The sequence below is a fragment of the Oncorhynchus masou genome, chromosome 5 (genome assembly GCF_036934945.1).
Source record: "Oncorhynchus masou masou isolate Uvic2021 chromosome 5, UVic_Omas_1.1, whole genome shotgun sequence".
Lineage (NCBI taxonomy): Eukaryota > Metazoa > Chordata > Actinopteri > Salmoniformes > Salmonidae > Oncorhynchus > Oncorhynchus masou.
This window is the reverse complement of record NC_088216.1, coordinates 80,831,177-80,856,388: the sequence shown is the minus strand read 5'-3', so window position 1 is coordinate 80,856,388 and position 25,212 is coordinate 80,831,177. Positions and strand designations below refer to the sequence as shown.

General features: G+C 46.4%; 1 protein-coding gene across 2 annotated transcripts in view; it reads right to left on the bottom strand.

Annotated features, from left to right (window-relative positions):
* The window catches only part of arhgef3 (Rho guanine nucleotide exchange factor (GEF) 3), a 116,574-nt gene that overhangs the window by 53,179 nt on the left and 38,183 nt on the right, over positions 1 to 25,212 (bottom strand). The window contains exons 1-3 of one of the 2 annotated variants that reach the window (XM_064966961.1): positions 24,625 to 25,151; positions 24,402 to 24,519; positions 8,681 to 8,740 (exon numbers count right to left, since the gene is read on the bottom strand). In XM_064966961.1, coding sequence (XP_064823033.1) covers positions 8,681 to 8,740; positions 24,402 to 24,434 — 93 coding nt within the window. In that variant the 5' untranslated portion in view covers positions 24,435 to 24,519; positions 24,625 to 25,151. Of the gene's footprint in view, positions 1 to 8,680; positions 8,741 to 24,401; positions 24,520 to 24,624; positions 25,152 to 25,212 lie in introns of those variants that run through there. The other variant, XM_064966959.1, reaches the window with a different exon arrangement.

Below are 25,212 nucleotides of genomic sequence, written 5' to 3'. Positions count from 1 at the left end.
CACAGCTGGCCTCCCCTGAAACAGCTAGTTAGCCAGCTAACCCAGGGTTGACCTAAACGCACAGCTGGCTGACAGATCATACCAGGTTGTGTTACACAATAGCAACGAAACATTTCTTAATTCATACTTTTTGGACGGGAACAGTTCAGGTGATCACTCCCCATTTTGCTCAGTTTTCTTTCATGTTGTAGCTACTGCACACAGCCCTGTACATGACCTGAGTACCTACATACCCCCTCACCCCCCTCCCCGCTCTCTCTTCCCCCTCTCTATCTCTCTCCCTCTCTGGTCTCTCTCCCTCACTGGTCTCTCTCCCTCTCTGGTCTCTCTCCCTCTCTGGTCTCTCTCCCTCTCTAGTCTCTCTCCCTCTCTGGTCTCTCTCCCTCTCTGGTCTCTCGCCCTCTCTGGTCTCTCTCCCTCTCTGGTCTCTCTCCCTCTCTGGTCTCTCTCCCTCTCTGGTCTCTCGCCCTCTCTATCTCTCTCCCTCTCTGGTCTCTCGCCCTCTCTATCTCTCTCCCTCTCTGGTCTCTCGCCCTCTCTATCTCTCTCCCTCTCTGGTCTCTCGCCCTCACTGGTCTCTCTCCCTCTCTGGTCTCTCTCCCTCTCTGGTCTCTCTCCCTCACTGGTCTCTCTCCCTCTCTGGTCTCTCTCCCTCTCTGGTCTCTCTCCCTCACTGGTCTCTCTCCCTCTCTGGTCTCTCTCCCTCTCTGGTCTCTCTCCCTCTCTGGTCTCTCGCCCTCTCTGGTCTCTCTCCCTCTCTGGTCTCTCTCCCTCTCTGGTCTCTCTCCCTCTCTGGTCTCTCTCCCTCTCTGGTCTCTCTCCCTCACTGGTCTCTCTCCCTCTCTGGTCTCTCTCCCTCACTGGTCTCTCTCCCTCTCTATCTCTCTCCCTCTCTATCTCTCTCCCTCTCTGGTCTCTCTCCCTCTCTGGTCTCTCTCCCTCTCTGGTCTCTCTCCCTCTCTGGTCTCTCTCCCTCTCTATCTCTCTCCCTCTCTGGTCTCTCGCCCTCTCTGGTCTCTCTCCCTCTCTGGTCTCTCTCCCTCTCTGGTCTCTCTCCCTCTCTGGTCTCTCCCTCTCTATCTCTCTCCCTCTCTGGTCTCTCTCCCTCTCTGGTCTCTCGCCCTCTCTATCTCTCTCCCTCTCTGGTCTCTCTCCCTCTCTGGTCTCTCTCCCTCTCTGGTCTCTCTCCCTCTCTATCTCTCTCCCTCTCTATCTCTCTCCCTCTCTGGTCTCTCTCCCTCTCTGGTCTCTCTCCCTCTCTGGTCTCTCTCCCTCTCTGGTCTCTCTCCCTCTCTGGTCTCTCTCCCTCTCTATCTCTCTCCCTCTCTGGTCTCTCTCCCTCTCTGGTCTCTTCCCCCTCTCTATCTCTCTCCCTCTCTGGTCTCTCGCCCTCTCTGGTCTCTCTCCCTCTCTATCTCTCTCCCTCTCTGGTCTCTCGCCCTCTCTATCTCTCTCCCTCTCTGGTCTCTCGCCCTCTCTATCTCTCTCCCTCTCTATCTCTCTCCCTCTCTGGTCTCTCGCCCTCTCTATCTCTCTCCCTCTCTGGTCTCTTCCCTCTCTATCTCTCTCCCTCTCTGGTCTCTCGCCCTCTCTATCTCTCTCCCTCTCTATCTCTCTCCCTCTCTGGTCTCTCTCCCTCTCTAGTCTCTCTCCCTCTCTGGTCTCTCTCCCTCACTGAGGAGTTCCCTTAACAGGACCCCCCATACAGACAGTCAACAGGAAAGAGGCCCCGACAATTGCTAGTTGTGTCTTCTAGGACTACTGATAACTGTGTCCTCTAGGACTACTGATAACTGTGTCTTCTAGGACTACTGATAACTGTGTCCTCTAGGACTACTGATAACTGTGTCCTCTAGGACTACTGATAACTGTGTCTTCTAAGACTACTGATAACTGTGTCTTCTAGTACTACTGATAACTGTGTCCTCTAGGACTACTGATAACTGTGTCCTCTAGGACTACTGATAACTGTGTCTTCTAGGACTACTGATAACTGTGTCTTCTAGGACTACTGATAACTGTGTCCTCTAGGACTACTGATAACTGTGTCTTCTAGGACTACTGATAACTGTGTCCTCTAGGACTACTGATAACTGTGTCCTCTAGGACTACTGATAACTGTGTCTTCTAGGACTACTGATAACTGTGTCTTCTAGGACTACTGATAACTGTGTCTTCTAAGACTACTGATAACTGTGTCCTCTAGGACTACTGATAACTGTGTCCTCTAGGACTACTGATAACTGTGTCTTCTAAGACTACTGATAACTGTGTCTTTTAGGACTAGTGATAACTGTGTCTTCTAGGACTACTGATAACTGTGTCCTCTAGGACTACTGATAACTGTGTCTTCTAGTACTACTGATAACTGTGTCTTCTAGGACTACTGATAACTGTGTCTTCTAAGACTACTGATAACTGTGTCTTTTAGGACTAGTGATAACTGTGTCCTCTAGGACTACTGATAACTGTGTCCTCTAGGACTACTGATAACTGTGTCTTCTAAGACTACTGATAACTGTGTCTTCTAGGACTACTGATAACTGTGTCCTCTAGGACTACTGATAACTGTGTCCTCTAGGACTACTGATAACTGTGTCTTCTAAGACTACTGATAACTGTGTCCTCTAAGACTACTGATAACTGTGTCCTCTAGGACTACTGATAACTGTGTCCTCTAGTACTACTGATAACTGTGTCCTCTAGGACTACTGATAACTGTGTCCTCTAGGACTGCAGATGGTTATGTGAATCTATCAACAGATTCTCTACATCGAAACAACTATCCAATGACCACGTAATAATCCCACTGTCCATGTGCTGTGTTTTTTTATTGGGTGCATATTGTGAATAATATCCATGCCAGACATGAACTACATCTAATTGACTAATTATTTGATTCACTGCAGCTCAGTGTTATGTACCGAAGTAGTACCTGCAATACTACAAACCTGCCTGAACCAAGTCTTCAGGACTATATTAGGCTGCATTGTAGGAAGAGAGGGGGTAGAGCCCATGGCAAGGTTATTTATACAATGCCAACTGATGTCAGGCTTCCTGTCCGCCAGGATAGAGCAGTGGTTTCTATTCTCTGGCCCGAGGAACACAGGAAGGTAAACCCCTGACTCACCTGTCCTGAAATATACTGGTGACCCTCTGACAAACAGGCTACAGCCCTAACACTGGCCTATAAGAAAGAAAGAAAGAAAGAAAGAAAGAAAGAAAGAAAGAAAGAAAGAAAGAAAGAAAGAAAGAAAGAAAGAAAGAAAGAAAGAAAGAAAGAAAGAAAAAAGACAGACAGACAGACAGACAGACAGACAGACAGACAGACAGACAGACAGACAGACACACAGACACACAGACACACACACACTGATTGATCACTTCACTTGTCAGTCCTGGCAGGACGTTGTTGGGGCAAAACACGGACTGATGTGTTGTCTTAAGGGGTCCATCCTCAAGTCTCCACTGAGTTGGTTTTAAGGTCATTGTTTTGGCTTGTTGTTTTTACTTCAGTCTTTTACATCATTTTCAAGAGGCATTTCCAGGCAAAAAGGAATTAACATGGATATATTTTATCCCCAGCTCACAGACGCAAGCACATTGTTCACACTTTTCACTTGTTTGTTTAAAAAAAATCTCTGAACAATGTTTATTAGCCTCGCTTTGCCAGGGTTCAGAAAGAACCTGGTCTGTTTGACCAAGAGAGGCCTGGGAGATGTTGACTATTTGCCTGCCGTATCTGTCTGAGTTAGTTCAGAGGAAATAGTGCCACGCGTGGGATCATCACCACAGAGACGGTTCTGAGTCCTCTGACCCCACCACAAACATCAGATACAGATCTGACACATCTTCCACTGAACCATATGCAGGATATGATCAAAGCTTTGATCTTCATGAGAGACTGAGGATGTAACCTGTTAGCCATACACCTGGATGGTCCAGTAGACCACTACTCAGTTACCCATAGCTCTGACACAATCATATGTTATGGGATCAGAATTCATGTCTGGGTTCTGGTGTTTGTTTCTGTTTGTCTGGATCATATCCACATCTGCTCTTTGGTGAATGAATGAATGAATGAATGACTGCGTGAGTGAATGAATGAATGAGTGAATGAAGGGGCTAATGGCTGAGTGAATGAATGTGTTAATGGATAAGTAAATGAAGGGGTTAATGGATGAGTGAATGAAGGGGTTAATGGATGAGTGAATGAAGGGGTTAATGGATGAGTGAATGAATGGGTTAATGGATGAGTTAATGAATGGGTTAATGGATGAGTGAATGAATGTGTTAATGGATGAGTGAATGAATGTGTTAATGGATGAGTGAATGAAGGGGTTAATGAATGGGTTAATTGATGAGTGAATGAATGGGTTAATGGATGTGTTAATGGATGAGTGAATGAAGGGGTTAATGGATGAGTGAATGAAGGGGTTAATGGATGAGTGAATTAATGGGTTAATGGCTAAGTGAATGAATGGGTTAATGGATGAGTTAATGAATGGGTTAATGGATGAGTGAATGAATGGGTTAATGGATGAGTGAATGAATGTGTTAATGGTTGAGTGAATGAAGGGGTTAATGGATGAGTGAATGAAGGGGTTAATGAAGGGGTTAATGGATGAGTGAATGAAGGGGTTAATGGATGAGTGAATTAATGGGTTAATGGCTAAGTGAATGAATGGGTTAATGGACGAGTGAATTCATTAATAAATAATCAAGGCATCTTCTGTATTACAAAGCTGCTTTACATCAGAGGCTGTCTATTTTCTCACAAGAGTGAATGGCTCATCCCATACAATTGAAGCTGCTGACGCAAATGCAAAATGAAAAACCAATCGAGCTCATATTGACTTTAAACAAACATGACTAGACAGGAGACGACAGACGCCAATTGTTGTCTGTCCCGATAAAAACATGACAAACAAACTGGGGGACTGCAATGCATAATAATGACCGCCTTTGCCAGCCTTCTCTCTAGAAAGGCCCATGCTACAGTGACGTGTCACATGTAACAGAATATTCCAACACACTGCTGTAGTGACAGTGATGTGAGAGACCCTCAGTGTTAGTCAGTGAGAACTGAAAGCGGTTGTACTGTACTGTAATGTTTATTACTGACTCTTGTTCTAACAGCACATATGGAGATGAGCAATGCTCTCTGATGTTTTGTTCCCTTTAAAAAAAATATTATTAGAGTTATTTGGAGCTAATAGAGTTATTTGGCTGTCCCCATAAGATAACCCTTTGAAGAACCCGTTTTGGTTCCAGGTACAACCCTTTTAGTTCCAGGTAGAACCCTTTTAGTTCCAGGTAGAACCCTTTTAGTTCCAGGTAGAACCCTTTTAGTTCCAGGTAGAACCCTTTTGGAGAAGGTTCTACAGTATATGGAACTGAAAATGTTTCTACTTGGAACCGAAAAGGGTTTTACCTGGAAACAAAATATTGCATACAAGTTTCTATTTAATCCAAGTAGGACATAATGTCTGTGCTCTGCCACTTGTTGGGCTGAAGTTTTGTTTACATTTGGTGAGGTGTTGTGTCATTTTACATGATACCAAGGGAGTCTGTTACAGAGGGCTTGGACCAACTTGGATAGAGTATACACTACCATACTGTAAATGGTTCTAATCATATAAATGTTTCTACATTTATACTTCCTCTTTCTCACGAAGCCATCTATTTTAATGACAGAGAGTGTTAGTGCAAAATGGTCTAGACAGTTGAAGTTTTGTTGATTCCTCTCTGTCCTGTTAAATACTCCGCTCTCTGCACTCCTGAATCCAGCCAAATACACACACACGCACGCACGCACGCACGCACACACACACACACACACACACACACACACACACACACACACGCACACGCACACGCACACGCACACGCACACGCACACGCACACACACACACACACACACACACACACGCACACACACACACACACACGGGTAGATAAATAAACTTGATTTACAGCCCAGAACAACTTTCTCACATGAAACCAATTACTCTTACAGCAACATTTATAAAAGGTTCAACTTCATATTAATCTCCAACACCACCCCAACATCAACATACACTATATACAAAATTATATGGACACCCCTTCAAATGAGTGGATTCGGTCTATTTCAGCCACACCCGTTGCTGACATAAAATTGAGCACACAGCCATGCAATCTCCATAAACAAACATTGGCAGTAGAATGGCCTTACTGAAGAGATCAGTGACTTTCAACGTGGCACTGTCATAGGATGCCACCTTTCCAACAAGTCAGTTCGTCAAATTTCTGCTCTGCTAGATCTGCCCTGGCCAACAGTAAGTGCTGTTAATGTGAAGTGGAAACATCTAAGAGCAACAGCGGCTCATCCACAAAGTGGTAGGCCACACAAGCTCACAGAACAGGTAAAAATCGTCTGTCCTCGGTTGCAACACTTACTACAATGTTCCGAACTGCCTATGGAAGCAACGCCAGCACAATAACTGTTCGCCAGGAGCTTCATGAAATGGGTTTCCATGGCCGAGCAGCTGCACACAAGCCTAAGATCACCATGCGCAATCCCAACCTTCGACTGGAGTGGTGTAAAGCGCGCCGCCATTGGATTCTGGAGCAGTGGACACGCGTTCTCTGGAGTGATGAATCACGCTTCACCATCTGGCAGTCTGACGGACTGGGGTTGTTTTTCATGGTTCGGACTAGGCTCCTTAGTTCCAGTGAAGGGAAAGCTTAATGCTACAGCATTCAATGATATTCTAGACAATTCTGTGCTTCATACTTTGTGGTAATAGTTTGTGGAAGGACTTTTCCTGTTTCAGCATGAAACAGCAATTTATTTCAATTTTACCTTTATTTAACCAGGCAAGTCAGTTAAGAACAAATTCTTATTTTCAATGACGGCCTAGGAAAAGTGGGTTAACTGCCTGTTCAGTGGCAGAACGACAGATTTGTTCCTTGTCAGCTCGGGGGTTTGAACTTGCAACCTTCCGGTTACTAGTCCAACGCTCTAACCACTAGGCTACGCTGCCGCAATTCCGGAAGTATCAAGAAAGCTTCCATAGGGGTGCCCTTATCTGTTTTATCAACATCATTTCATATTACAGTATATAGACTCCTATAAATAGAGAGGAGTGTCCTATGTGGAATACACGTCACTTTGGTTTGGAAGCATCAAATCAAATCAAAAAAATCGAATCAAATTGTATTACACATATCTAGCAGATGTTATTGCGGGTGTAGTGAAATGCTTGTGTTCCTAGCTCCAGCAGTGCACACACCCCATCTGGCCCTGCTATCGTTAACGAGTGTACAGCCTATTACGACAATCCACAGCATGTTGTTGTTATTGTAGATTTACCGTTGAGTCGCTTGATAGCGATCAATAGGTTCCTCAGCAGAAGGAAAAGCAGTGAGAAACAATAGTTGGCCTCCTTTTCCAGTGGTCCCCTGCCAGCGGGGCCTTGTCGATACGAGGCCGGGCCATTGTGTGAGCCCGACCAGGCCAGTCAGTCAGTCAGTCACACTGCTGAACACAGGCCAAACAGGCAAGAGGCACCATATCACCTCCCTACCCTTACCCCTGGCTGTAGTACTGGTTCTAGACTATCCCTGCCCTGGCACAAGCTCTGGTCCTGCCTGGTCCTGCCCGGTCCTGCACTCTGCTTGCCATGGACTCCAGTCAAACTAACACGGAGCTAGATTACATTACACTGGACATGGCCTGGCCGTAACTCCTAAAATAATAGTTTACTACTTATCATTGATGTGCTCTTAAATAAAAATGTATGAATTAAAAAATAAAACCTTAATAATAGTAGGTACTGTAGGTAAGGAATGTGTTGACGAGAATACTGAAAATAAGTTTGACTGTCTATAGCTACAGATAATAACACAATGAAGTGTTTACAAGATAATCCAAAAATAGATTGGATCTATTAGAAACCGTTTGTATCTAAAATAAACAATTAATTCCATGGAGAAATGTTTTCTATTTCTGTCTGACTTTACAACCTGAGTTATATCATTTTAAAACGGTAAAGGGAGGAGTGCTGTTTTAAAAACAATGGTCGGACAAAGACAGTAAAATCACAATGCTCTGCATTCAAACACAACAGTTCCACCTCACATCTGACCTCATACATCCCACACCCAGATCTGTCTTCGCCAGTTCTGGACCTGTCAATCAACTGACACCCCACCCAGATACACTCACAGCTTCCATTATCACCCAGATTTGCTGCCTCTACACTTTAAAGAGGAGCTAAGTAGAAAAACACATTGAAGTAGATTCCACATGGTTGGTTTTGTGTTTGGACACGCTCAATGTATTCTGTGGAAACAGCCAACACAACTTCAAGGCATATACTGTACTGTAACTTATCACAGATGCCATGAAGCATTTTTTTTGTGCTATTTAAAAAAAAAACTATTTTGTTCTTTGACTGAGCTACACACTGTCTGGTGTGTCAAGGTTTCTTCAGTATTGTCTTTGAAAATACAGCTCCGGAGCAATTGACGTTGTTGTTTAGAATATCACTTATCGGTAAAGGGAGGAGAGATGGGAGCTACCATACAAAGGTGTTTAAGATGGTCCTGACAAGTTAATGTCAGAGAGACAGTGATAGAGAGGAAATGAGGGGTGAAGACGAAGCCAGTGTTCTGAGTTGAATCTGTACTCACGTTGATGTCCAGACTGCACAGGCTGAGAGAGTCCACATCCCTCATCTGTTTCCTCTTCTTCTGTAAACACACAATAACAACACAAAGGGTGAGTTTTAGGGACAAAATTGAAGTTAAGTAACATGACAGCAACTGAATTAAAGTAATTTACTTCCTCACACGGTTGCTAAGCTACAGGTTGACCTATGAAAACCAAAAAGGGTTTCTAACCTCTAGGGTCTTTCGTGATAAAGGTCAAATGAAGGTATGGAGGCTATGAGGCCAGTGAGAAGAAGAGGTACAGCCTCTTTCTATATGGAGGCTATGAGGCCAGTGAGAAGAAGAGGTACAGCCTCTTTCTATATGGAGGCTATGAGGCCAGTGAGAAAAAGAGGTACAGCCTCTTTCTATATGGAGGCTATGAGGCCAGTGAGAAGAAGAGGTACAGCCTCTTTCTATATGGAGGCTATGAGGCCAGTGAGAAAAGAGGTACAGCCTCTTTCTATATGGAGGCTATGAGGCCAGTGAGAAGAAGAGGTACAGCCTCTTTCTATATGGAGGCTATGAGGCCAGTGAGAAGAAGAGGTACAGCCTCTTTCTATATGGAGGCTATGAGGCCAGTGAGAAGAAGAGGTACAGCCTCTTTCTATATGGAGGCTATGAGGCCAGTGAGAAGAAGAGGTACAGCCTCTTTCTATATGGAGGCTATGAGGCCAGTGAGAAGAAGAGGTACAGCCTCTTTCTATATGGAGGCTATGAGGCCAGTGAGAAGAAGAGGTACAGCCTCTTTCTATATGGAGGCTATGAGGCCAGTGAGAAGAAGAGGTACAGCCTCTTTCTATATGGAGGCTATGAGGCCAGTGAGAAGAAGAGGTACAGCCTCTTTCTATATGGAGGCTATGAGGCAGTGAGAAGAAGAGGTAGAGCCTCTTTCTATATGGAGGCTATGAGGCCAGTGAGAAGAAGAGGTACAGCCTCTTTCTATATGGAGGCTATGAGGACAGTGAGAAGAAGAGGTACAGCCTCTTTCTATATGGAGGCTATGAGGCCAGTGAGAAGAAGAGGTACAGGAGGCTATGAGGCCAGTGAGAAGAAGAGGTTTCTATATGGAGGCTATGAGGCCAGTGAGAAGAAGAGGTACAGCCTCTTTCTATATGGAGGCTATGAGGCCAGTGAGAAGAAGAGGTACAGCCTCTATATCTGATATGGAGGCTATGAGAACAGTGAGAAAAAGAGGTACAGCCTCTTCCTATATGGAGGCTATGAGGCCAGTGAGAAGAAGAGGTACAGCCTCTTTCTATATGGAGGCTATGAGGCCAGTGAGAAGAAGAGGTACAGCCTCTTTCTATATGGAGGCTATGAGGCCAGTGAGAAGAAGAGGTACAGCCTCTTTCTAAGAGGTACAGCCTCTTTCTATATGGAGGCTATGAGGCCAGTGAGAAGAAGAGGTACAGCCTCTTTCTATATGGAGGCTATGAGGCCAGTGAGAAGAAGAGGTACAGCCTCTTTCTATATGGAGGCTATGAGGCCAGTGAGAAGAAGAGGTACAGCCTCTTTCTATATGGAGGCTATGAGGCCAGTGAGAAAAAGAGGTACAGCCTCTTTCTATATGGAGGCTATGAGGCCAGTGAGAAGAAGAGGTACAGCCTCTTTCTATATGGAGGCTATGAGGCCAGTGAGAAGAAGAGGTACAGCCTCTTTCTATATGGAGGCTATGAGGCCAGTGAGAAGAAGAGGTACAGCCTCTTTCTATATGGAGGCTATGAGGCCAGTGAGAAGAAGAGGTACAGCCTCTTTCTATATGGAGGCTATGAGGCCAGTGAGAAGAAGAGGTACAGCCTCTTTCTATATGGAGGCTATGAGGCCAGTGAGAAGAAGAGGTACAGCCTCTTTCTATATGGAGGCTATGAGGCCAGTGAGAAGAAGAGGTACAGCCTCTTTCTATATGGAGGCTATGAGGCCAGTGAGAAGAAGAGGTACAGCCTCTTTCTATATGGAGGCTATGAGGCCAGTGAGAAGAAGAGGTACAGCCTCTTTCTATATGGAGGCTATGAGGCCAGTGAGAAGAAGAGGTACAGCCTCTTTCTATATGGAGGCTATGAGGCCAGTGAGAAGAAGAGGTACAGCCTCTTTCTATATGGAGGCTATGAGGCCAGTGAGAAGAAGAGGTACAGCCTCTTTCTATATGGAGGCTATGAGGCCAGTGAGAAGAAGAGGTACAGCCTCTTTCTATATGGAGGCTATGAGGCCAGTGAGAAGAAGAGGTACAGCCTCTTTCTATATGGAGGCTATGAGGCCAGTGAGAAGAAGAGGTACAGCCTCTTTCTATATGGAGGCTATGAGGCCAGTGAGAAGAAGAGGTACAGCCTCTTTCTATATGGAGGCTATGAGGCCAGTGAGAAGAAGAGGTACAGCCTCTTTCTATATGGAGGCTATGAGGCCAGTGAGAAGAAGAGGTACAGCCTCTTTCTATATGGAGGCTATGAGGCCAGTGAGAAGAAGAGGTACAGCCTCTTTCTATATGGAGGCTATGAGGCCAGTGAGAAGAAGAGGTACAGCCTCTTTCTATATGGAGGCTATGAGGCCAGTGAGAAGAAGAGGTACAGCCTCTTTCTATATGGAGGCTATGAGGCCAGTGAGAAGAAGAGGTACAGCCTCTTCCTATATGGAGGCTATGAGGCCAGTGAGAAGAAGAGGTACAGCCTCTTTCTATATGGAGGCTATGAGGCCAGTGAGAAGAAGAGGTACAGCCTCTTTCTATATGGAGGCTATGAGGCCAGTGAGAAAAAGAGGTACAGCCTCTTTCTATATGGAGGCTATGAGGCCAGTGAGAAGAAGAGGTACAGCCTCTTTCTATATGGAGGCTATGAGGCCAGTGAGAAGAAGAGGTACAGCCTCTTTCTATATGGAGGCTATGAGGCCAGTGAGAAGAAGAGGTACAGCCTCTTCCTATATTTTTCATACTCCGATTCAGAGTTTCGATAGGAATGAAACACCCATGTGCCTAAGGCTAACAGAAATCCAGCATACAGTAAGCCAATCACTGGTGCACTTAATAGTTGGCTCTTCCCCAACCATTTTAGTAGATAAACTAGGCTGCTATATTTACAGGCCTAGCAGCAGTTAGTCTAAATGGATTCCATCCGCTGTTTCCTTCTACTTGGCATTGTATTCTCCACAGGCTGTAGTGTGTTATTATTGTTGCCCTATAACAGTTTAATTTCCATGACAACAAGTGTTCTCCAGCTTGGCTACCAGGGCTTCTCTGAGGTCAGGGAGAGCAGTTGAACAATGTATGTAATGGAACACAGGAAGCACAGAGAGAAAGATGAATTATGTATGTGAACTCAGTACAACACGGTACACACTCAGGTTGTACAACTGATGTATATTTGGCCTGAAACAACGGAGTTTGTCCTCACAAAAATCTCTCCAAAAAGCTTGTGTGTTGTCTCCACAACATCTCCACAGACACATACACATTGTCTGGAGCTGAGCTGAACACAACAATGACACATCCTTCCGACTTTAAACAGAACATCACAACACACTCCAACGGATCTTCTCGGGCTGAACAATGGGGAACATGGAGCACAACGCAGACAGGTGTGTTGTTTGGAGCGTGTTACATACTGTATGGAAGCCTTATGCAAATAGTCTTGGTAGCACAGAGGTATCTAAACACTTACAGTGAGCTCCAAAAGTATTGGGACCGTGATCATTTTGTTGTTTTGGCTCTGTACACCAGCACTTTGGATTTGAAATGATACAATGACTATGAGGGTGGTTCAGTAAAAAATGACAGCACTTTTTGTACATAGTCCCCCATTTTAGGGGACCAAAAGTATTGGGACAATTTCATGTGTATTAAAGTAGTCAAAATGTAGCATTTGGTCCCATGTTCCTAGTGCGCAATGATTACATTAAGCTTGTGACTACACAAACTTGTTGGATGCATCTGCTGTTTGTTTTGGTTGTGTTTCAGATTATTTTGTGCCAATAGAAATGGATTTAATTTTGGAGTCACATTTATTGTAAATAAGAATAGAATTTGTTTCTAAACACTTCTACATTAATGTGGATGCTGCCATGGTTACGGATAGTCCTGAATGGATCGTGAATAATAATGAGTGAGAATGTATGTTACACATGATGAAAAAACGTTTCTTAACAGGAACCACCCTTAACCACCCTTAACAGGAACCAACCTTGGCACCCTTAGTTCGGCAGTGTAGCCTAGTGGTTGGAGCGTTGGACAAGTAACCGGAAGGTTGCAAGTTCAAACCCCCGAGCTGACAAGGTACAAATCTGTCGTTCTGCCCCTGAACAGACAGTTAACCCACTGTTCCTAGGCCGTCATTGAAAATAAGAATTTGTTCTTAACTGACTTGCCTAGTAAAATAAAGATAAAATAAATAAATAAAAACACCATAGTTTCTGGAGATAATGTTTTCCGGTAAACTGACGACTCATCATTATTTGAAATCTTATTAAGCATTCAGAGAAACACAACTGGTTCTTCTGAAAGGAAACCAGTCATAGTTCATGGAACTGAAAGATTCACTTTCAAATAATAGTGAAACTTTACAGAGAGCTTTATCTTACAATTAACATTTGAGTGACAGATCTATATGGAAGATATTGATATATATACAGTTAGTTTGCAGAGACATTCTGACATGGATAGTACGATGAAGCCTGGAGTCAACAACTCAGCAGCATCACCCCTTTTCATCATTTCCATCACCAACCCCCTTCCCTTCTCCATCACCATCCCCCTTCCCTTCTCCATCACCAACCCCCTTCTCTTCTCTATCACCAACCCCCTTCTCTTCTCTTCTCCATCACCATCCCCCTTCTCTTCTCCATCACCATCCCCCATACCCTTCTCCATCACCAACCCCCTTCTCTTCTCCATCACCAACCCCCTTCTCTTCTCCATCACCAACTCCCTTCTCTTCTCTTCTCTATCACCACCCCCCTGCCCTTCTCCATCACCAACCCCCTTCTCTTCTCCATCACCAACCCCCTTCTCTTCTCCATCACCAACCCCCTTCTCTTCTCTTCTCTATCACCATCCCCCTGCCCTTCTCCATCACCAACCCCCTTCTCTTCTCCATCACTATCCCCCTGCCCTGCCCTTCTCCATCACCAACCCCCTTCCCTTCCCTTCTCCATCACCAACCCCCTGCCCTTCTCCATCACCAACCCCCTTCCTTTCTCCATCACCAACCCCCTTCCCTTCTCCATCACCAACCCCCTTCTCTATCACCAACCCCCTTCGCTTCTCTTCTCCATCACCATCCCCCATACCTTTCTCCATCACCAAACCCCTTCTCTTCTCCATCACCAACCCCCTTCTCTTCTCCATCACCAACCCCCTTCTCTTCTCTTCTCTTCTCCATCACCATCCCCCCCCTTCTCCATCACCAACCCCCTTCTCTTCTCCATCACCATCCCCCTGCCCTTCTCCATCACCAACCCCCTTCCCTTCTCCATCACCAACCCCTTCCCTTCTCCATCACCAACCCCCTTCCTTTCTCCATCACCAACCCCCTTCCCTTCTCCATCACCAACCCCCTTCCCTTCTCCATCACCAACCCCCTTCCCTTCTCCATCACCAACCCCCTTCCCTTCTCTATCACCAACCCCCTTCCCTTCCCTTCCCCATCACCAACACCCTTCCCTTCTCCATCACCAAACACCTTCCTTTCTCCATCACCAACCCCCTTCTCTTCTCTTCTCCATCAACAACCCCCTTCTCCATCACCAACCCCCTTCTCTTCTCCATCACCATCCCCCTGCCCTTCTCTATCACCAACCCCCTTCCCTTCCCTTCCCTTCTCCATCACCAACCCCCTTCCCTTCTCCATCACCAAACCCCTTCCTTTCTCCATCACCAACCCCCTTCCCTTCCCTTCTCCATCACCAACCCCTTCCCTTCCCTTCTCCATCACCAACCCCCTTCCCATCCCTATCACCAACCCCCTTCCCTTCTCCATCACCAAACCACTTCCTTTCTCCATCACCAACCCCCTTCCCTTCTCCATCACCAACCCCCTTCCCTTCTCCATCACCAACCCCTTCCCCATCACCAACCCCCTGCCCTTCTCCATCACCAACCCCCTTCCCTTCTCCATCACCAACCCCCTTCTCCATCACTAACGCCCTGCCCTTCTCCATCACCAACCCCCTGCCCTTCTCCATCACCAACCCCCTTCCCTTCTCCATCACCAACCCCTTCCCTTCTCCATCACTAACCCCCTTTCCTTCTCCATCACCAACCCCCTTCCCTTCTCCATCACCAACCCCCTGCCCCTCTCCATCACCAACCCCCTTCCCTTCTCCATCACCAACCCCCTTCCCTTCTAAATCACCAACCCCCTTCCCAGTGGTGGAAAAAGTACCTAATTGTCATAATTGAGTAAAAGTGAAAGACTACTTGAGTAAAAGTCTAAAAGTATTTGGTTTTAAATGTACCTTCAGCTGAAGTCGAAAGTTTACATACACTTAGGTTCAAACTCGTTCTTCAACTGCTCCACAAATTCCTTGTTAACAAACTGTAGTTTTGGCAAGTCGGTTAGGATATCTACTTTGTGCATGAAACAAGTAATATTTCAAAAAATTGTTTACAGACAGATTATTTCACTTATAATTCACTGTATCACAATTCAAGTGGGTCAGAAGTTTACATACACTAAGTTGACTGTGCCTTTAAACAGCTTGGAAAATTCTAGAAAATTATGTCCTGGATGCTTCTGATAGGCTAATTGACATCATTTGAGTCAATTGGAGGTGTACCTGTGGATGTATTTCAAGGCCTACCTTCAAACTCAGTGCCTCTTTGCTTGACATCATGGGAAAATCTAAAGACATCAGCCAAGACCTCAGAAAAAAATGTGTAGACCTCCACAAGTCTGGTTCATCCTTGGGAGCAATTTCCAAACGCATGAAGGTACCACGTTCATCTGTACAAACAATAGTATGCAAGTATAAACACCATGGGACCACGCAGCCGTCATACCGCTCAGGAAGGAGACGCGTTCTGTCTCCTAGAGATGAACATACTTTGGTGCGAAAAGTGCAAATCAATCCCAGAACAACAGCAAAGAACCTTGTGAAGATGCTAGAGAAAACAGGTACAAAAGTATCTACAGTGGGGCAAAAAAGTATTTAGTCAGCCACCAATTGTACAAGTTCTCCCACTTAAAAAGATGAGAGAGGCCTGTAATTTTCATCATAGGTACACTTCAACTATGACAGACAAAATGTGAGAAAAAAAATCCAGAAAATCACATTGTAGGATTTTTTATGAATTTATTTGCAAATGATGGTGGAAAATAAGTATTTGGTCACCTACAAACAAGCAAGATTACTGGTTCTCACAGACCTGTACCTTCTTCTTTAAGAGGCTCCTCTGTCCTCCACTTGTTACCTGTATTAATGGCACCTGTTTGAACTTGTTATCAGTATAAAAGACACCTGTCCACAACCTCAAACAGTCACACTCCAAACTCCACTATGGCCAAGACCAAAGAGCTGTCAAAGGACACCAGAAACAAAATTGTAGACCTGCACCAGGCTGGGAAGATTGAATCTGCAATAGGTAAGCAGCTTGGTTTGAAGAAATCAACTGTGGGAGCAATTATTAGGAAATGGAAGACATACAAGACCACTGATAATCTCCCTCGATCTGGGGCTCCACGCAAGATCTTACCCCGTGGGGTCAAAATGATCTCAAGAACGGTGAGCAAAAATCCCAGAACCACAAGAGGGGACTTAGTGAAAGACCTGCAGAGCTGGGACCAAAGTAACAAAGCCTACCATCAGTAACACACTACGCCGCCAGGGATTCAAATCCTGCAGTGCCAGACGTGTCCCCCAGGTTAAGCCAGTACATGTCCAGGCCCGTCTGAAGTTTGCTAGAGAGCATTTGGATGATCCAGAAGAAGATTGGGAGAATGTCATATGGTCAGATGAAACTAAAATATAACTTTTTGGTAAACACTCAACTCATCGTGTTTGGAGGACAAAGAATGCCGAGTTGCATCCAAAGAACCCATACCTACTGTGAAGCATGGGGGTGGAAACATCATGCTTTGGGGCTGTTTTTCTGCAAAGGGACCAGGACGACTGATCCGTGTAAAGGAAAGAATGAATGGGGCCATGTATTGTGAGATTTTGAGTGAAAACCTCCTTCCATCAGCAAGGGCATTGAAGATGAAACGTGGCTGGGTCTTTCAGCATGACAATGATCCCAAACACACACCCCGGGCAACGAAGGAGTGGCTTCGTAAGAAGCATTTCAAGGTCCTGGAGTGGCCTAGCCAGTCTTCAGATCTTAACCCCATAGAAAATCTTTGGAGGGAGTTGAAAGTCTGTGTTGCCCAGCAACAGCCCCAAAACATCACTGCTCTAGAGGAGATCTGCATGGAGGAATGGGCCAAAATACCAGCAACAGTGTGTGAAAACCTTGTGAAGACTTACAGAAAACGTTTGACCTCTGTCATTGCCAACAAAGGGTATATATAACAAAGTATTGAGATAAACTTTTGTTATTGACCAAATACTTATTTTCCACCACAATTTGCAAATAAATTCATAAAAAATCCTACAATGTGATTTTCTGGATTTTTTTCTTCTCATTTTGTCTGTCGTAGTGTACCTATGATGAAAATTACAGTCCTCTCTCTTTTTTTAAGTGGGAGAACTTGCACAATTGGTGGCTGACTAAATACTTTTTTGCCCCACTGTATATCCACAGTCCTATACTGTATATCGACAACAGTTGAAAGGCTGTTCAGCAAGAAGAAGACACTACTCCAAAACCGCCATAAAGCTAGACTACAGTTTGCAACTGCTCATGGGGACAAAGATCATACTTTTTGGAGAAATGTCCTCTGGTCTGATGAAACAAAAATAGAACTGTTTGGCCATAATGACCATCGTTATGTTTGGAGGAAAAGGGGGAGGCTTGCAAGCCGAAGAACACCATCCCAAATGTGAAGCACGGGTGGGGCAGCATCATGTTGTCGGAGTGCTTTGCTGCAGGAGGGACTGGTGCACTTCACAAAATAGATGGCATCATGAGGGAGGAAAATGGAAAAGGATATATTAAGGCAACATCTCAAGACATCAGTCAGGAAGTTAAAGTTTGGTCGCAAATGGGTCTTCCAAATGGACAATGACCCCAAGCATACTTCCAAAGTTGTGGCAAAATGGCTTAAGGACAACAAAGTCAAGGTATTGAAGTGGCCATCACAAAGCCCTGACCTCAATCCTATAGGAGATTTGTGGCCAGAACTGAAAAAGCGTGTGCGAGCAAGGAGGCCTACAAACCTGACTCAGTTACATCAGCTCAGTCAGGAGGAATGGCCCAAAGTTCACCCAACTTATTGTGGGAAGCTTGTGGAAGGCTACCCAAAACGTTTGATACTACTTTGATAATACTAATTGAGTGTATGTCAACTTCTGACCCACTGGGAATATGATGAAAGAAATTACAGCTGAAATAAATAATTCTCTCTACTATTATTCTGACATTTCACAATCTTAAAATAAAGTGGTGATCCTAACTGACCTAAGACAGGAAATCTTTACGAGGATTAAATGTCAGGAATTCTGAAAAACAGAGTTTAAATGTATTTGGCTAAGGTGTATGTAAACTTCCAACTTCAACTGTAAGTATCAAAAGTAAAAGTATAAATCATTAAAAAAATGTCTTACGAAACAATTGTCTTGTTTTTTAATTTACGGATAGCCAGGGTCACAGTTCAACACTCAGACATAATTGACAAGCTAAGCATTTGTGTTTAGAGAGTCTGCCAGATCAGAGGCAGTAGGGATGATAAGGGATGTTCTCTGTTTAGTGAGTCTGCCAGATCAGAGGCAGTAGGGATGATAAGGGATGTTCTCTGTTTAGTGAGTCTGCCAGATCAGCAGATCAGGTTCTCTGTTTAGTGAGTCTGCCAGATCAGAGGAATGATAAGGGATGTTCTCTGTTTAGTGAGTCTGCCAGATCAGAGGCAGTAGGGATGATAAGGGATGTTCTCTGTTTAGTGAGTCTGCCAGATCAGAGGCAGTAGGGATGATAATGGATGTTCTCTGTTTAGTGAGTCTGCCAGATGAGAGGCAGTAGGGATGATAAGGGATGTTCTCTGTTTAGTGAGTCTGCCAGATCAGAGGCAGTAGGGATGATAAGGGATGTTCTCTGTTTAGTGAGTCTGCCAGATCAGAGGCAGTAGGGATGATAAGGGATGTTCTCTGTTTAGTGAGTGTTCTCTGTTTAGTGAGTCTGCCAGATCAGAGGCAGTGATAAGGGATGTTCTCTGTTTATAAGTGAGTCTGTTTAGTGAGTCTGCCAGATCAGAGGCAGTAGGGATGATAAGGGATGTTCTCTGTTTAGTGAGTCTGCCAGATCAGAGGCAGTAGGGATGATAAGGGATGTTCTCTGTTTAGTGAGTCTGCCAGATCAGAGGCAGCAGGGATGATAAGGGATGTTCTCTGTTTAGTGAGTCTGCCAGATCAGAGGCAGGGATGATAATGGATGTTCTCTGTTTATAAGTCTGGATGAGAGGCAGTATAAGGGATGTTCTCTGTTTAGTGAGTCTGCCAGATCTCTGTTTAGTGAGTCTGCCAGATCAGAGGCAGCAGGGATGATAAGGGATGTCCTCTGTTTAGTGAGTCTGCCAGATCAGAGGCAGCAGGGATGATAATGGATGTTCTCTGTTTAGTGAGTCTGCCAGATGAGAGGCAGTAGGGATGATAAGGGATGTTCTCTGTTTAGTGAGTCTGCCAGATCAGAGGCAGCAGGGATGATAAGGGATGTTCTCTTGATAATGACACAAATTAGAAAATGTTCCTGTCCTGCTAAAGGATTCAAAATGTAACAAGTACTTTTGGGTGCATGTAATGAACACGGTGGGAGACAGAGAGCTGGTTTCAAGTGCAGGGCACAGCAGGTGTTAATTTGTACAGGACCACAAGAAGAGGCAAGTAGCTGGGTCCAGGGGCAGGCAGAAGGTCATACACAGGAGGAGGCAGGTAGCTGGGTCCAGGGGCAGACAGAAGGTCATACACAGAGGGTCCAAAAAGGCAACAGTACAGACAGAGAAAAGGCTAGTAATATCGTCCGGGAGGTCAGGCAATAGGTTGATAACAGGAAATCCAATAGGCTAAAGTACAGGCAGGGAATAGGCAAAAGGCGTCGTTAGTGAGGCAGCCAAAACTATCATACACGGGAGGATAAAATTAAAGGGAAAAACAGAGCTCCAACTAGAAGTGTGTCACAAAACAAACAATACCTCACAATGATGGGGTGCAAAGAACTGAACTAAATAGGGTGTGATCATGAAATACAGGTGTGTAAACAGGTGATTGGTATATGGAGAGTGAGCTGTGTTTAGGGGATCTACGTGTTTGAAAGTGTGAGTTGGAAGCAGACGTTACAGTGTCAGGGAAAATCACAGGGGGAAAAGTACATTATTTTCTTTAGGGATGTAATGTGAGTAAAAGTAAAAGTTGTCAAAAATATAAATGGTAAAGTACAGATATCCCCAAAAACTGAAGTACTTTACACCACTGCCCATTCCCTTCTCCATCACCCCCTTCCCTTCTCCATCACCAACCCCCTTCCCTTCTCCATCACCAACCCCTTCCCTTCTCCATCACCAACCCCTTCCCTTCTCCATCATCCCTTCTCCATCACCCCTTCCCTTCTTCCCTTCTCCATCACCAACCCCCTTCCCTTCTCCATCACCCCCCCCCCTCCCTTCTCCATCACCAACCCCTTCCCTTCTCCATCACCAACCCCCTTCCCTTCTCCATCACCAACCCCCTTCTCCATCTTCTCCATCACCAACCCCCTTCCCTTCTCCATCACCAACCCCCTCCCTTCTCCATTCCCTTCCCATCACCACCCCTTCCCTTCTCCAACCCCCTTCCCTTCTCCATCACCAACCCCTTCCCTTCTCCATCACCAACCCCGTTCCCTTCTCCATCACCCCTTCCCTTCCCATCACCAACCCCTTCCCTTCTCCATCACCCCTTCCCTTCCCTTCCATTCCTCCCATCAACCCCCCTTCCCTTCTCCATCACCAACCCCCTTTTCTCCATCACCCCCTTCCCTTCCCTTCTCCATCACCAACCCCTTCCCTTCTCCATCACCAACCCCTTCCCTTCTCCATCACCAACCCCGTTCCCTTCTCCATCACCCCCTTCCCTTCCCTTCTCCATCACCAACCCCCCCTTCTCCATCACCAACCCCCTTCCCTTCTCCATCACCAACCCCCTTCCCTTCTCCATCACCAACCCCTTCCCTTCTCCATCACCAACCCCCCTTCCCTTCTCCATCACCAACCCCGCTTTCCCATTCTCCATCACCAACCCCCTTCCCTTCTCCATCACCCCCTTCCCTTCCCTTCCCCATTCTCCATCACCAACCCCTTCCCTTCTCCATCACCAACCCCCTTCCCTTCTCCATCACCAACCCCCTTCCCTTCCCATCACCAACCCCCATCCCTTCTCCATCACCCCTTCCCTTCCCTCCATTCTCCATCACCAACCCCCTTCCCTTCTCCATCACCAACCCCCTTCCCTTCTCCATCACCAACCCCCCTTCCCTTCTCCATCACCAACCCCACCAACCCCCTTCCCTTCTCCATCACCAACCCCCCTTCCCTTCCCATCACCAACCCCTCCCTTCTCTCATCACCAACCCCTTCCCTTCTCCATCACCAACCCCTTCCCTTCTCCATCACCAACCCCCTTCCCTTCTCCATCACCAACCCCCATTCCCTTCTCCATCACCAACCCCCTTCCCTTCTCCATCACCCCTTCCCCCTTCTCCATCACCAACCCCTTCCCTTCTCCATCACCAACCCCGTTCCCTTCTCCATCACCCCCCCTTCCCTTCTCCATCACCAACCCCTTCCCTTCTCCATCACCAACCCCCTTCCCTCCCTTCTCCATCACCAACCCCCTTCCCTTCTCCATCACCCCTTCCCTTCTCCATCACCAACCCCTTCCCTTCCCTTCCCTTTCCCTTCTCCATCACCAACCCCCTTCCCTTCTCCATCACCCTTCCCTTCTCCATCACCAACCCCTCCCTCCATCACCCCCTCCCTTCCCTTCTCCATCACCAACCCCGTTCCCTTCTCCATCACCCCCTTCCCTTCCCCTTCCCATCACCAACCCCCGTCTCCCATCACCAACCCCTTCTTCCCTTCTCCATCACCCCCTTCCCTTCTCCATCACCAACCCCGTTCCCTTCTCCATCACCCCCTTCCCTTCCCTTCTCCATCACCAACCCCCTTCCCTTCTCCATCACCAACCCCGTTCCCTTCTCCATCACCCCCTTCCCTTCCCTTCTCCATCACCCCTCCCTTCTTCCCTTCTCCATCACCAACCCCTTCCCTTCTCCATCACCATCACCCCCTTCCCTTCCCATTCCCTTCTCCATCATCCCCCCCTTCCCTCCATTCCCCCATCACCAACCCCCTTCCTCCCTCACCCCCTTCCCTTCCCATCACCAACCCCGTTCTCCCATCACCCCTTCTCCATCACCAACCCCGCTCCCTTCCATCACCCCCTTCTCCATTCTCCACCCCCCGTTCTCCATCACCCCCTCCCATTCCCTCCCATCACCAACCCCTTCCCTTCTCCATCACCCCCCCCCCTTCCCTTCCCATCACCAACCCCTTCCTCACCAACCCCGTCCCTTCTCCATCACCAACCCCCCTTCTCCATCACCAACCCCTTCCCATTCTCCATCACCAACCCCCTTCCCTTCTCCATCACCAACCCCCTTCCCTTCTCCATCACCCCCTTCCCTTCTCCATCACCAACCCCCTGCCCTTTTCCAGTGCAACTTCCCAAGCCCTACAACCCCCAGCCTCCATCTCGTAGACCAACACCAGGTAAAAATAAATACTTTTCTTCCCGTAGAAAGAATCATAGAATCATACATAAAGAACATGTTAGCTTAGTGTCAAAACGTTTCACTAGTTTATATTCACTCAGCCTAGTTCACATTAAGGCAAGTCTTTGCTCTAGAGGCACAGCAGGTGCAGCCGATCCAGAGAACATGTAACACTTTGTGTAAAGAGTGACAGGTGACGAGTCTCCCCCCCCCACACACACACACGTACGCACACACACGTACACACACACACACACACACACGTACACACACACAAACACACACACACCTTATCATACAGATCATTGAGTGCATGGGGACACAACAGATGGTGACTAGCTCTCTGTTTGACTATACAGTGAAACTACCTCAGTTTCCTCCAGACCAGAGGGTGTTGTGAAGACCTGTTCATCTGACAGGTCTGTAATATGTGACAGGTCTGTCCTAAAATGTAGTAAGTAGTGTGTGATTGGACAATGCAAACATTTTTTTGCATAACCTACTAATAGAACATTACAGATGATGTTTAAAATTAAATAAAGAATATTATACCTTGAGACAATAATTATTGTGGCAGTTTATGCATTCCCTTAGCTAAGCAGGATGAAGTACTACTAACGTTGCCTGATTATTAGCTTCCAACAGGTTATGCAATTCAACTATCACTTAACTTGTAATGCAGGCTGAAACAGAAAAATATAAAAGACATGGTAATTTCAGGGCTGATAGGACTGTCACTATAACTATCCTCCAGAGCAGGGTTGGTAGGACTCTCACTATAACTATCCTCCAGAGCAGGGTTGGTAGGACTCTCACTATAACTATCCTCCAGAGCAGGGTTGGTAGGACTCTCACTATAACTTGGTATCCTCCTATCCTCCAGAGCAGGGTTGGTAGGACTCTCACTATAACTATCCTCCAGAGCAGGGTTGGTAGGACTCTCACTATAACTATCCTCCAGAGCAGGGTTGGTAGGGTTGGTAGGACTCTCACTATAACTATCCTCCAGAGCAGGGTTGGTAGGACTCTCACTATAACTATCCTCCAGAGCAGGGTTGGTAGGACTCTCACTATAACTATCCTCCAGAGCAGGGTTGGTAGGACTCTCACTATAACTATCCTCCAGAGCAGGGTTGGTAGGACTCTCACTATAACTATCCTCCAGAGCAGGGTAACTATCCTCCAGAGCAGGGTTGGTAGGACTCTCACTATAACTATCCTCCAGGGTTGGTAGGACTCTCACTATAACTATCCTCCAGAGCAGGGTTGGTAGGACTCAGGGCTGATAGGACTGTCACTATAACTATCCTCCAGAGCAGGGTTGGTAGGACTCTCACTATAACTATCCTCCAGAGCAGGGTTGGTAGGACTCTCACTATAACTATCCTCCAGAGCAGGGTTGGTAGGACTCTCACTATAACTATCCTCCAGAGCAGGGTAGGACTCCACTCTATCCTCCAGAGCAGGGTTGGTAGGACTCTCACTATAACTATCCTCCAGAGCAGGGTTGGTAGGACTCTCACTATAACTATCCTCCAGAGCAGGGTTGGTAGGACTCTCACTATAACTATCCTCCAGAGCAGGGTTGGTAGGACTCTCACTATAACTATCCTCCAGAGCAGGGTTGGTAGGACTCTCACTATAACTATCCTCCAGAGCAGGGTTGGTTGAGCAGGGTTGGGGACTCTCACTATAACTATCCTCCAGAGCAGGGTTGGTAGGACTCTCACTATAACTATCCTCCAGAGCAGGGTTGGTAGGACTCTCACTATAACTATCCTCCAGAGCAGGGTTGGTACCTATAAGACCTCTCCTCTTACTCACCTTCTGATGCACAAACAGACAACACCCCATCATGAGGGACCCCTGTGCCGGTTTGCTCCCCAGAGTCACGTTAACGGTTTCCTTTCCCACTGAGGGCCTCTGCTAGCCCAGATCCAGCCTTCAGATAGTTCTTCTAGTCTATTCCTCTGCTAGCCCAGATCCAGCCTGTTCTTCAGATAGCAGACTCAGATCTAGTCTGTTCCTCTGCTAGCCCAGATCCAGCCTGTTCTTCAGATAGCCCAGGTCACACAGACTGGGATCTAGTCTGTTCCTCTGCTAGCCCAGATCCAGCCTGTTCTTCAGATAGCCCAGGTCACACAGACTCAGATCTAGTCTGTTCCTCTGCTAGCCCAGATCCAGCCTGTTCTTCAGATAGCCCAGGTCACACAGACTCAGATCTAGTCTGTTCCTCTGCTAGCCCAGATCCAGCCTGTTCTTCAGATAGCCCAGGTCACACAGACTCAGATCTAGTCTATTCCTCTGCTAGCCCAGATCCAGCCTGTTCTTCAGATAGCCCAGGTCACACAGACTCAGATCTAGTCTATTCCTCTGCTAGCCCAGGAAACAAGGGTCTCACATCCAGCTTGCTCTTCACACACAGGGTCCACAGAGGTGTTTATGTGCCTGTGTCTGTTTGAGTGTGTGATAGAGAGAGAGCCCCATGCATGAGCGACAGCCAGACGAGGCCGAGTCGCGCTGCTTCACAACAGGATGTAGCGAGAGGAGTAACTGAGCTGATGCTATATCGAGCCTGACGAGTCACAAAGGCCGACAGACCACACAGTTTTGTTCTTCTTCTCGTCCGAAAAGT